The sequence below is a fragment of the Triticum urartu genome, chromosome 7A (genome assembly GCF_056163025.1).
Source record: "Triticum urartu cultivar PI428250 chromosome 7A, HENAU_Tu73, whole genome shotgun sequence".
In the NCBI taxonomy this organism is placed as follows: domain Eukaryota; kingdom Viridiplantae; phylum Streptophyta; class Magnoliopsida; order Poales; family Poaceae; genus Triticum; species Triticum urartu.
Window position 1 is genome coordinate 744,335,845 of NC_141879.1, and position 12,320 is coordinate 744,348,164.

At 45.1% G+C, this 12,320-nt stretch overlaps 1 protein-coding gene across 1 annotated transcript; it reads left to right on the forward strand.

The window, feature by feature from the left end:
* The first annotated feature begins 770 nt into the window (after nt 1-770).
* On the forward strand, nt 771-8,230 carry LOC147962642 (disease resistance protein Pik-2-like). Its single transcript, XM_087534261.1, has 3 exons — nt 771-1,031; nt 6,051-6,149; nt 6,314-8,230. Exons 1-3 carry the CDS (start codon nt 771-773, stop codon nt 8,228-8,230), a joined length of 2,277 nt encoding a protein of 758 aa, XP_087390387.1.
* Nucleotides 8,231-12,320: the final 4,090 nt, after the last annotated feature.

Here is a 12,320-nt window from a genome sequence, read left to right on the forward strand (position 1 = left end):
TTGTCTCATTTCTCGACAGAGCTATAGAAAGTGTTCGTACTCAGTTTGTTTTTTTCCGAGTAGATCTCTGATCGAGCCAAAAAATGAGTCGATCTCGAGCGGCGCATGAGCCTCGAGCTTTTCTTGCAGCCCTAGCACCGGGAAGTGGTGCGGGCGGCGCTCTCTCGTCCGGCACGCCGCTTCAATGCCGGCGCCAGTGAGCGGTCACGTCCGCTCTGGCTGGGCATGAATGCGGGCGCCGACGCTCTAGGGCGGTGCTGAACGAGCGCGCCGGATGGAGGAATGTTTTGGGTGGGCCAGGGCATTCGGAAGAGGGCTTGGGAACGGTCCGAACTCCTGCAAAACCTCCCGCGTTTGTCTCCAGTTTATGGGAGAAAACACGCCCGGACCGATACAGGACTGCATTGGATGATTTCTGTGGTTCGGACGCATGCGGGAGGTTTGCGGGCCGGCATTGAAAGTGCCCTAAATACATAAGAGTAAGGATGACAGTGGTTCAGATTCGGCCCGGGTCAAACAATATCAAATCCATATCCGAATCCACCACGAGGATGTTCTTTGCCCATCCATGAAAAACCCACGGACAATGGATATCCATCGGGTCGGGTCCTCTCAAAACGCGTATACATAGTCCCTTGAAAAATCACGACGGTGCTTTCCAAGCTCGCGGTCATCTAGAGTAGTATCAAAACGCGTATACATAATACCTTGAAAAATCACGGCGGTGCTTTCCAAGCTCGCGGTCATCTAGGTAGCTCGCACTACCATCCATGGCGGAGGCCGCAATCACGGCGGTGCTTTCCAAGCTCGCGGAGCTCGCGATCAGCGAAGCCCAGTCGTTGCGTCAGGTCCGCACAGAAATCATACTGCTGCGCGACCGGCTGGAGTGGCTGCGGGCCGTTGTCCGTGAGGCCGACCAGCAACGCCGGGCCGGCACTGGCGGACTGACCCTCGTGTGGGTGAGCCAGACGCGCGAAGTTGCCTTCCACGCGGAGGATGCGATCGACGACTTCTTCCACGAGGAGGATGAGGTGCGTCCTGTGGTTCCCTGCTAGATTATGGTCACTAGCAAACTTGCTTTTTCCGGTCGAAATTTCAGTAATCGACAGGTTACCAGAAATCAGTTGGCTTCCGATAAACTTCGCTACTACGTACCGCCGTCAAGACTTATTATGCCCCCTCTTATTTTTGGTCAAATTTTCACCTTAGATTTCACAAGCAAAATATAAATCATACAATAGTTTCATTGCAAACTTCATTCGAATACAAATCCGATAGTATACTCCCTCCGTCCAGATCATGGTTTTCAATTTCAGTTTCAACAAAATTTCAGCACCAACTGAAATCACTGAAATTCAGTGAAATTCAGTTATTTCAGTTTGCATTTCAGCCAAAAGGCCGAAATATTCATTTGAATTTAATTAAATATTTGAAATTTTCAAAAAATATTTTGAAAAAAAATTGATTTCCTGTGTACTACTGAATTTTCTGAAATATTTTGACCAAACGTAATATTTCAGTGTCTACTGAAATTAATGAAATTCAGTGAATTTCAGTGAAATCTCACTGAAAGTGAAAACCATGGTCCGGATATATATTTGTTTGAGAAATGGATAAAAAATGAGTAAGTTTACTGTTCAAGCACTGTTCGAACTGATTTTCTCTTTTTTTTGCCACGAGCTCCTCATATGTCCAAACAGGTTGAATTTTTGCCCGGACATCATGCAATCAAACATTTTCCATGCAAAAAGAATCAGATTTTTTGAATATTTTACTATTTCTTGGAATTTACTGTAGCTCAGGTGCATAGATGGATTTTTGTCATATGGGGTCTAGTTTTAAAGAGCTCGTCAACGTTTGGTCAAAACTGTTACATTTTTAGTGTTGAGATCTGCAAAAAAGGACCCAAAAAAATTACTCAGGTGCATGTGCATCCTTCCACTATGATGCACACTTAAACATGCACCTACTCGTAGTGCGCCGCTTGATGCATTGATAATCATCCAAAAAATACCTCTACGGAAGTGTGTCATATTCGTAGTCTACGTTGCAAATTCAGGACTGTAAGATTTATAATGTTTGTAACTCATGCATCACTTCTCTTTATAATACTAGGTCGTTGATCCAAAATACTAGGGGTTTCTTCGATACTGGGAAGCATTGCGCAGATACTCTACATGCTTGTGTACAAAAGTCGTGGTCCGACATGGGTTCTCTTGTCAAATCGACATAATTAAGAGTAGATTGGACCAAATCACGCAGAATCAAAAGAATTACAATATTGTGCATACACCATCTGTGGCATCAACATCCTCCACCACAGCCATTGCAGCATGGTATGCTATATATGTCAAATACTCGCTCCGATCTAAAATAAGTGCCGCAGTTTAAAACTTGGGATAGTTCAAAACCACGACATTTATTATGGATCGGAGGTAGTATATTTTTTCCATCTTACTCTGACTATATTCATATTCTGTCTATTATACAACTGATTGTAGAATAGTTATTATGCAAACCCTTTGAATTGTATCAGAAAAATTTGTGTTGCATTCCACTTATTTATCTTCATACTATTTTGTCAAAATAAAATTCTCAAACCATGTGTCGGAATAACGCAAATAATATACCGCATGAAAGCTATTGGTTAGTGCAGAATTTTCATATTAACCTTTTCCAACATTCCCTATGGTTCATGAGTATTTTTCAAAATACCACAATCAGCACCAAACAAGATATAACATATTTTATAAAAACTTTGAAACCTTTTCATATAGAACATTTTCCCAAATTCCTCACCGTTTAAGAGAAGTCTTAAAAATTCTGAAGTCTAAGTTTATGTAAGGAATTTAGAGACGCACATGTGAACTTCAATAGTGGATGTAATGAATTTCATTTCTAGTTGTGTATTATTTCTTAGGCATAACACTAGAACCATGTGTCGGAATGATGCGAACCATATAGTCGGAATGATATTTCTTATCATAATTTTTTTATGTATAGCCTTTTCCCAAAATTCATACATATACCAAGAGTTTTATAAATATTGTAGTCCCTTCATCTACTAATACAAGGACAATTCATATTTTTATATCTAATTCTGACCATTAAATTTACAAACAAAATGTGAGTCATATGTCATAAAAAGTATGCCCTTGGGCGCACATTTCAAAAACAATGATAATATATTTTTATGTCATATAGCCCATGTTTGTTGACGAAAATTACATGTCAAATTTTGACACGAAAAAAGAATTGGACCTGTATATAAAAATAGGGTAGTAACTCGTATTGAGAGACAAATAACATCCTTTTTAGCATTCGTCCTGCGGAATTAAACAACAAACTTATATGAAAACGCAACCGTCTTAAGAAAAATAACAAAAAGCCCACGTAACACCCTGAGTGGGAACACCATGACTCGTGCCATCATAGCCGGATCCACCTAGCAGGGTGTAGGCCCCACGCCGAATTGTGAGCCGGTTTCCAGATGACTCGGGTCACTAGGCTCGCAGCACGCGCGTCACCCGTAGGCATCCGTGTGGGCCAACGGAACAACCTGACAGGCTGGTCCCATGGATGAGCCGGCATTGGGGACACGGCGTAGAACCCAATTGGCGCGAGCGAACAAGCCCCACACAAGGCTAACGATCCTGATTGGCTGCCCCCACATGCAAGACGGTGCTGCAAACATGACGCCTCGGGTGGCGTGAGCGAACCAACATGGCTCGGGACTGACAAGATGGCCACATGTGTGAGACGACGACGCGGAAGCGGCGCAGGACCCGGCTGGCGTGAACGAGAGGCCGGCAGAGGATGCCCCACGTGCGGTTCCACACATGTATGTGGATTGTCCTCCGAATCTCATATTCAAGTACCAATACAATTATAAGACAGATATATAAAATTTTAATTATAAATATGATAATATAATAATACATTTATTAATGCCTCTAGGACATGTTTCCTACCGTTTTGAAGGTATTGAGTTCAACAGAGTAGTTTTCAGTGAAATACTTTGCAGAAATGCCTAAGCCCTAACTCGGAAGTAAGATTACGATGTAAGTATATTACCTATATTGAGACTTTGGTGTAGAAGCAAACCGAATGGGCTTGAGGATGCTAGAGAAAAATGTTAACCTCGGAGGTATCAGAGCTAAAAGAGATGATCTTATCAAAACATAGCTTGGCAATACTGGAAAAAGAGTTGTCTTCTGACATTGTACAAAGTTGGGTTTGTTCGATAAAGCTAACTCAATCCCACATGCTCGGTAGTACTAGGTTAGTGAAAAAGATAGAAATTGAGGAACATGAGTGGAATTCTTAAGGATTTTTGTTAAGGATCTCGACCTAGTGTTCAATCCAAGATCTTTTGCTAGTAGCCCCTTTATCTACAGTTGTTCTACACTCACTGTGAATCTTGGATTCATTCAAAACCTATAAAATACATTCTAAGCACTTGAGGTAGGCATCCGCTTGAATATCAAAAATATTCATCGCCATTGATATTTCCACTCAAACATGAGGACTAATTTCCTGAAATTTTTTTACGAAATGTTAGTGCTCTCAGTTGGTCTTTTGTTAACCACAAAAACCCAATAGGGATAAAGATGCACTTTCACTATTTACCAGTGGCTAGTGGGTTACAATTGATGTTTACACTCAAACATGACGACTAAGTTCCTGAAATAAACTTCTCTCGATTGGTTGGACATAAATCACCAAAATCCAGCAGGGGTATAAAAAGATGCACTTTAAGTACTTCACTAGACCGAGATGAACACAACACTTAAAGCCATTGCTACCACTACTATGGAAAGGCTCACGATGGGCTTCTGAAACTGCTAGTGGAGCATTTTGGACATCGGTGATGGGCTTAGGACGTATGGCACTCAAAGGATTTGCAAACCCTAAAAATGTGGCATGGCCATAGGCCCAACCTTCTAAACCTGTCGATGATGCCAGCTCTGGTGGATGTCATCGCCCATCCCATCGATCACATCACCACACATCACCTTAGAGGCTGGCCGAACGGAGAGGCGCGCTATCGTGAATTTCCCCGTTGCCAACATTGCGGTCATGGGAGGTCGTCGAGCTTGTGCCTTCATCCACTACCTTAAATTGGCAAAAGTTCCTCAACTCAAGTCACCAAAATTAAATGTTTTCAGAACTCGGAGGGTATTTCAGACATTTCCTCGGCTTACAGCCACACAAGCAACCAAGTCGCCAAACATCACTTTTCAACACAACAACTTTGCCTCCACAGCCAGCCCACAATAATTTTCACAGCACGCTAGCCCAAACAAATACAAAGCTTAGGACCCTAGTAACATAAATACCGAATTTTGATGCAACTTAGTATTATAGCGACATGTATCACACAACCTAAATTCTCTCTTTCATTAAAATAATCATCAAGACTGATAGGCATAGCCCACATGACAACGAGATAGGAAAAGATTAGTAGACATGCTCTAGTTTTGGATCACCCGCAAAAAAAACTCCAATTTTGGATGGTATTGTTCTGGAAACAGTGCCCTTTTGCTTGATTAGTACTCCTATATTTTCAAAGAAAAAATTGCGGTGGATTTTGTGTTGTGGAAGGTACCATGTGTGGCATCCGGCATGCATGTTAGTTGTTGTGATTATTAGCTCGAGAAATAAAGGAATTTGTGTTATGTGATATATCATACATATTGGCCCAAAAACTATGTTATACAGTTATACTCCCCCTGTTCCGGAATATAAGGTGTATTAATTTCCGTGCAAGTCAACCATTTAAATGTTTGACCATGATTATAGAATAAAATAACAACATCTGCAATACCTAATATATAAAATATGAAACTACTTTTCATGATGGATCAAATGATATATATTTTGTATTGTGCATGTTTATATATTTTTTCTAAAAACTCGGTCAAACTTGCACTGAGTTTTTTTGTGGCTAGCGTCCCATGGATTGTGGCTCCTTTTTTTACTAATAATGAAAATTCCCAAGTGAGTACTAAATCATTGCACAATTTTTTTTTTTGCGCAAAATTAACAAGAGTGTATATTGGATGGACAGGCGGGATGACCTGGAGAACGCTGTGGGATTTGACAAGGACGTAGTGATTCTTAGGGAGATGCTCAACAAAATTCAGAAGGTGCACCCCCCAATGCCCATCTCCATAGGTGGGAACAGAACTGAGGCCAGTGGCTCCGAAAAGGCGAACATCAAATGCCTATCTCCATCGTTGGGGAGCTAACTGAGGCTACTGTTTCCGAAAAGAACAAACACCCCATGACGATCTCCAAAGATTGGGAAGAGAACGCACGCCCAATGTTTATCTCCGTAGTTGGGGAGAGTGGTGCAGGAAAGAACACACTTGTAAAGATTATCTGTCGTGAGATGAGCTCAGAGGTGGAAGTTTTAGTCTGGCACCACATGGAGCCTGGTTCCAGCACGGTAGATCTCCTTGCGGAGGTACACCGACGTGCATGTGGCCGGCGCCAACGTGGCGAGGATGAACAGGAGGAGGAGGAGGAAGTGATGATCTGTACAGATATTGGTGACAAGCTCCGTCACCTCCTATCTGAAAAGAGGTACCTGTTGATTCTGGGTGGCATATCCTCGAAAACCATCCTGAACAGCGTGAGGGCGAGCTTGCCAGACAACGGCGGCCCGGTGATGCTCATATTGGACACTGAAGATGAAGAAGTTGCTTGGCATGCTAATAGCATGAACGGCGATGGCGTCAACAGAGTACACCTGCTTACTCGGTTGGATGGAATAAGAAGTGCAGAGCTATTCTTTTGGAAGGTGTTGAGAAAAGGAGAAGAGAGAATGAGCAGTGCAGAGGATGATGGGAGGTACGAACGTTTGGTGCATCGTATAACGGGGGGATATCCCATGGCCATAGTGCTTCTTGCCGGACTTCTCCGATTCAAAGAGAGGCATATACAGTGGGACTTAGTACTGCAAGAGGTTGAATCTCTATTTGCATCCGGGCGTAACAGAGGCAGCACAAGAAGTGCCATTGAGATCATATTCTGGGTGTGCTTCGAAGATCTCACAAGCGATCTCAAGTCGTGCTACCTCTACTTCGCAGCTTACCCCAAGGATACACGTCAGTATGCCGACGAGATGGTGCGGATGTGGATTGGGGAGGGCTTCGTCAAGCCACAAAACGGAAAAACTCTGGAGGAGGTGGGGCATGACTACCTCAAGGAACTCATCTTGAGGTGCTTAGTTGAGGTGGAAGAGATGAAAGCTGATGGTGGCATCCAGCTCGTCAGAATTCACAAGAGCCTCATGAGGTTCCTGCAGCCGGAGGTCCGAGAGTCTGGCTTCATAGAGATCATTCATGACATACATGACACCCGTGTGCCACCATTAGCACGCCGCCTCTCCGTTCAGAGTGACAGCGGCAACCGATACGCCACCATCTTCCCCTGCCGAAAGTTGCCTAAGCTCCGTTCTTTCATATGCCGGATCATCAATAAGGGCAACCAGGATCGTCGCCAGGATCTTGAGTTCCTGCGCTGGTCCAAGTTCCTTCGAGTCATCTCCGTACCGGGATTGAGTCTCACAGAGCTGCCGGACCAGATGCACGACATGATTCAGTTGAGGTACCTGCGGGTTGACTGCAGGTCTTTGCTCTGCCTCCCGTCCAGCATTGCCAAACTGCTCAACCTGCAGACTCTTGATATAAGGAACACCCAGGTCCAGGAGATCCATGAGGATTTTTGGAAGATCAAGACGCTGCGGCACGTGCTCGCAAGCAACCTCGGACTTCCAACAACAACGTCAGTCGTGGAAGAAGATCGGAGGGGTGGTGGTAGCGAGCTGCAGACGCTGCACGGTGTGAAGCCCGTTGCCTCGGAGCAGTGGAGTGCAGGGAACTGTCCCTTGGACAAGATGACAAGCCTGCAGTCACTGGAGATGCACGGTTTCATATATGAGAAACATGGCGGGCCTGCGTTCGAGGCTGCTCTCGGGAACATGCATCTCATTGGCCACTTGAATCTGAAAGGTGACGAGATTCCTTTATGTGTCTTCGCCGATCCAAGCCTCCGAAGTCTCCAAACCATGGTGCTGGACGGAACTGTCAACTGGAAGAGCATCAAAGCGGATGTTCTTCGCAAGGTCCGGCCGAACCTCATCCTGCTCAAACTCAAAGATATCGGTGAGGTGCCTGAAATCATCAAGCAACAACTAGGAATGAGACTGACCGGACATTATTAGAATCTGCAGGTTCCTTCTGCCTTCTCAATGTTTGTGCGAATTAAAATTTACCCTCTATAAAAAAATATAAGAGGATGATCACTGACTAGAGATCTAAATGCTCTTATAATTTTTTTACAGAGGGAGTAAATGCTTGTGCAAATTAACTTCCCGACCAGTTGCTTAATTTTGTGATTTCTTAGATTTATAAGGAAATGAAGACTCACGGCGAGTGGGTCGTGAAGAACCAAGCTGCATGCGCCGTGGTTTGGCCTGCTTTCCCTTCTATTCTCTTCCAAATGTTATTCGGCTAGACAATTTGTGTTTAATTTGGTTGTTGCTATGGATTTTTCTTTTGGAATTGAATCTGCATCCATTCATGTTGTGTTTCAAACGTTTATATATGTTGGAAATAAAACAAGAAAATGAGTGCATTTGCGTTCAGTGCTGTCTTTGATCGTGGTGTAGGTCTTCACATACGCATTTGGCAGGCGAAGAGACGACACTTCCTTTGCTACATTTTTTTAACGAAAGGTTGATTTTATTTACTCAAATTGAAGTATCAAATGTATACAAACACAATAAAATCAAGAGAAAAGTATATTTTTCGTCCTTCAACCCTTGGCGGAGTCTAGATTTGGTCCCTTAACTCCGAAACCGGACAACTTGTAGCCCCAACTACTGAAACCGGACAAGGTTCATCCCTGGTCTCGGCTTTGAGTGGTTTTGGTACTGACTCACCCCGGTTTTGACCGATGCTGACTCAAATACGTGTATATTTTTCAAATCAGTGAATCTTTTGAAATTCATGTACTTTTTTAAATATGAGTACTTTTTCACGTTCACGTAAAAATTTCAAATTCACACACCTTTTTTAAATCCGCACTATTTTCAAATCCATGTACTTTTTCAAGTTCACATAATTTTCCAAATTCACATACTTTTTTCTAGTTCGCATATTTTTCTGGAATCCGCGTACTTTTTTCAAGTTTGTGTACTGCTTTAAAATCCGTGTACTTTTCAAATTCATGAACTTTTGTAGGAAGTACGTGGATTTGAAAAAAAAAGAATGTGAACATGAAAATGGTATGTAGACCTGAAACAAATAAACGAATTTGAAGGAAGTACGTGAATTTGAGTCAAAACAAGGTCAAAACCGGCAAAAGTCGGCAGCAAAACCAGTCAAAATCATGTCCAGGGACAAACCTTGTCCGGTTTTAGTAGTTTGCGGTGCAAGTTGTCTAGTTTCGGTGTTGAAGGACCAAATCTAGACTCTGCCAAGAGTTGAGGGATGAAAATTATACTTTTCTCTAAAATCAACCTTCAGTATACATTTGATACCCGACCTATACATAGCCGTGACGGTCACATAGCATGATCCAATAAAGGCTCGATATGAGTTTGGATCAAATATGGTGTGATTTGCACGCTAGGATAAATCTTCGTCTTCGGCGCGATCACGTTTGTCATCGACTCGGCTGGTTATCTCGACTTGGTCGATGATTACTCCCCATGTCGGGATCGTCAGGAATCGGATGGGTGTATTCGTCAACATCGAATTTGATCTCAATCGAGATCATCAAAAAATTCGTCCATTGAGCTCGAGGGCTCAACGTCAACATTGCTCTCAAGCGACCATGCAGAATTATTTGGATAGCAAATTCGTTTTCGTCTTCCCCACCTCCCTGAGCATCGTCTCATCGATCCATTCCAGGAGATTGTGCGGAACTGAGTCTAAAACGACTCTGTAAAATTTCATCGCGATCCAACGGTGGAATCTCCATTAATCTCCAAAATACTGAGACCTTGTCCAATATGTACGGATATTCATGCGTGTTCGGAAGAAGGAGGCCAACGGCCAAGTCCGACGTCTTTTGGAATTGTCATGTCAACCAGCCCTGAACATTTGAGCTTGATCAGACGGTTCAAACTCCGAGAGGAGCATGAGGAGTCCATCCATTTTCGAATCTGTTTTCTGCGCGAAAACAACTTCAACATGACTTCATCTTTCTTCATGAGCGTACTATTGGACGACCTATGATTGAGGAGATTTTCTGTGGAGGTGTTGTGTTATGTTCTCAAACACATACCCACAAAATTTTAGTCTATTCCAGGTGCTCTTCGCCATCTAGCCGTTATTGGTCCATGAGTACCTCGTCACTTGAGGGATTCAGACCTGCGGCAAAATCTTTGCATTGACACTCCGACATCTTCACCTCGTCGAGCCGACCTCCTCTCTCGGCCATGCCAACTTGCTCTGTCGCATCTACTGGCTCGGAGGCTTCGGCGTCGTCACATCAACCTGCTCCGGGTACTCCGCCCCTCACGCCAACTTGCTCCACGGATTTTGACCTGCATCGGCATCTCGGCGCCATCACTCCATCGAGCCACTATCGACCGTGCTGCATCATCTGCGACAGATCATTTTTTTCTTCTGGTGTGTTGTTGCACTTTATGAAATCTTCAGCTTCGCTTTCCAAAAAAAAAACCTCCATGTGGATGTGTTGCAGGCATTGTCTTTTCCATTGACCCATAGTCATTAAAATACAGCCCCTTAATCAAGCTGTTCTGAAATATCAGTAGATTAATGGTGGTGGCAATTATAGCTGGCCAAACGGACCGTGCTAACTGGGCCGGCCCGGTAGCACGCAAGAACAACACGACCCAGGCACGGCACGACCCGGGCTAAACGGGCCAGGCACGGCACACAGCATGCCATGGGCCATGCCTGGGCCTGGAGGCTGGGCACGCGGGCCGGCACGGCACGGCCCGTTTAACTTCTTTTGAAATATATAAATAAATACGTCCTATATTATACATATACTAAACCTGGCCAGATTTAGTTTACCAAGTTTTCTTTGACTTTTTTCTATCAGTAAAAATCAGGCCAATGGGGTGTCGCGACGTTAATTAGTGGGGGATCTGAAGGGGTGTATTTTAGGGTGCACCTAGCGATTCCTTTTGAGGTATGTTGTACATTCATTTTGCAGCGTTCTAGAGGAATGGGCTGCATGCGGTCTTGGATTTGACTACCTCTAGGTATGCATGCGGTGGTTCTGACGATGTGCATGCATGTGCGGTTGTTTAGATGCATGAACCGCATATAGGCGGTTGTAGATTTTTTTTGGTACGTGTTGGCTGACACAAGTTTGGCACGTCATGGGACTGTGCAAATTTTAATTATGGAAGTTTGACACGTGTTGACACCGCTTTTACCGATGGTTCCAGACGTCGTGGTGCCGCCTTCGTGGTTGATTCTGGACGCCGCTTTGTCTGATGGTTCTAGCGATCTGGGCTTCTATAAATACGGACTAGATGTCCCTCCCACCAAGAGCATTCATCAGCTCCCATTCACGTAGGCGCATGCAGAGGCAACAACGTCGACCAACGAGGCGAGGTAATGGCGTTGTGTTGTGTGCGGGAGGTGGAAATTGGGCCGCAGCGGTCTCGAGTTCGCGCTCTCCCTGGCCACCGGTGCAACGCCATCCATGTCCCCAGGCATGCCTCAACCTGACGCAGCCTGGTAAGGGCGCTCCGTGCCTCCGTCGCGTGCGGCGATCTCTCCGCCCACTCCGGTGTCTCCGGTGATCGAGCGACGATTACGCCTACGACGTCGAAGAGACCACAGCTGACAGCTGCGAGAGGTGCCCGTCGTCGGAAGCGTCATGGCGGATGCACGAGAGTGCATCGTCTCAGAACATGCACTCGCTCTGCGCAAGCGGCCGACCGTCCGTAGCAACCTCGGGGCTTTCCCAGGCCGTCGGTATGGCGCCGTCCTGCTTCCTCGTTGTGGAGAGCTGCCCCTCACACACGCTATACGTCGTTGAGTTCTCCCGCCGTGCGTCCTAAATCCGGCCACGGCCGTGTGCCGGAGCACCTCTCCTGCGGCTCTGACTCAACCACGATGTTGCGTGGGCGCGTTGCCAACGGCCGTGCTCTTGCACACGCTCTACGTCGTCGTTGAGTTCCTCCGTCGTGCGCCCTGAAACCGTGTGCCGGAGCACCTCTCCCGCGGCTCCTACTCAACCACGATGTTGCGCGGGCGCGTCGGCGTTGCCGCCTCAAACCTGTCCGGCAGCCGTGTTAGTTCATTCGTGCCAACCAGGCTCGA

Excerpts from the sequence above, each read along its gene's own strand:
- LOC147962642 (XM_087534261.1), top strand. The coding sequence starts at position 771 with ATGGCGGAGGCCGCAATCACGGCGGTGCTTTCCAAGCTCGCGGAGCTC. Across the intron at positions 1,032-6,050 it reads TCTTCCACGAGGAGGATGAG|AGTGTATATTGGATGGACAG; the intron begins GTGCGTCCTGTG and ends AAAATTAACAAG. Across the intron at positions 6,150-6,313 it reads TGCTCAACAAAATTCAGAAG|AACGCACGCCCAATGTTTAT; the intron begins GTGCACCCCCCA and ends GATTGGGAAGAG.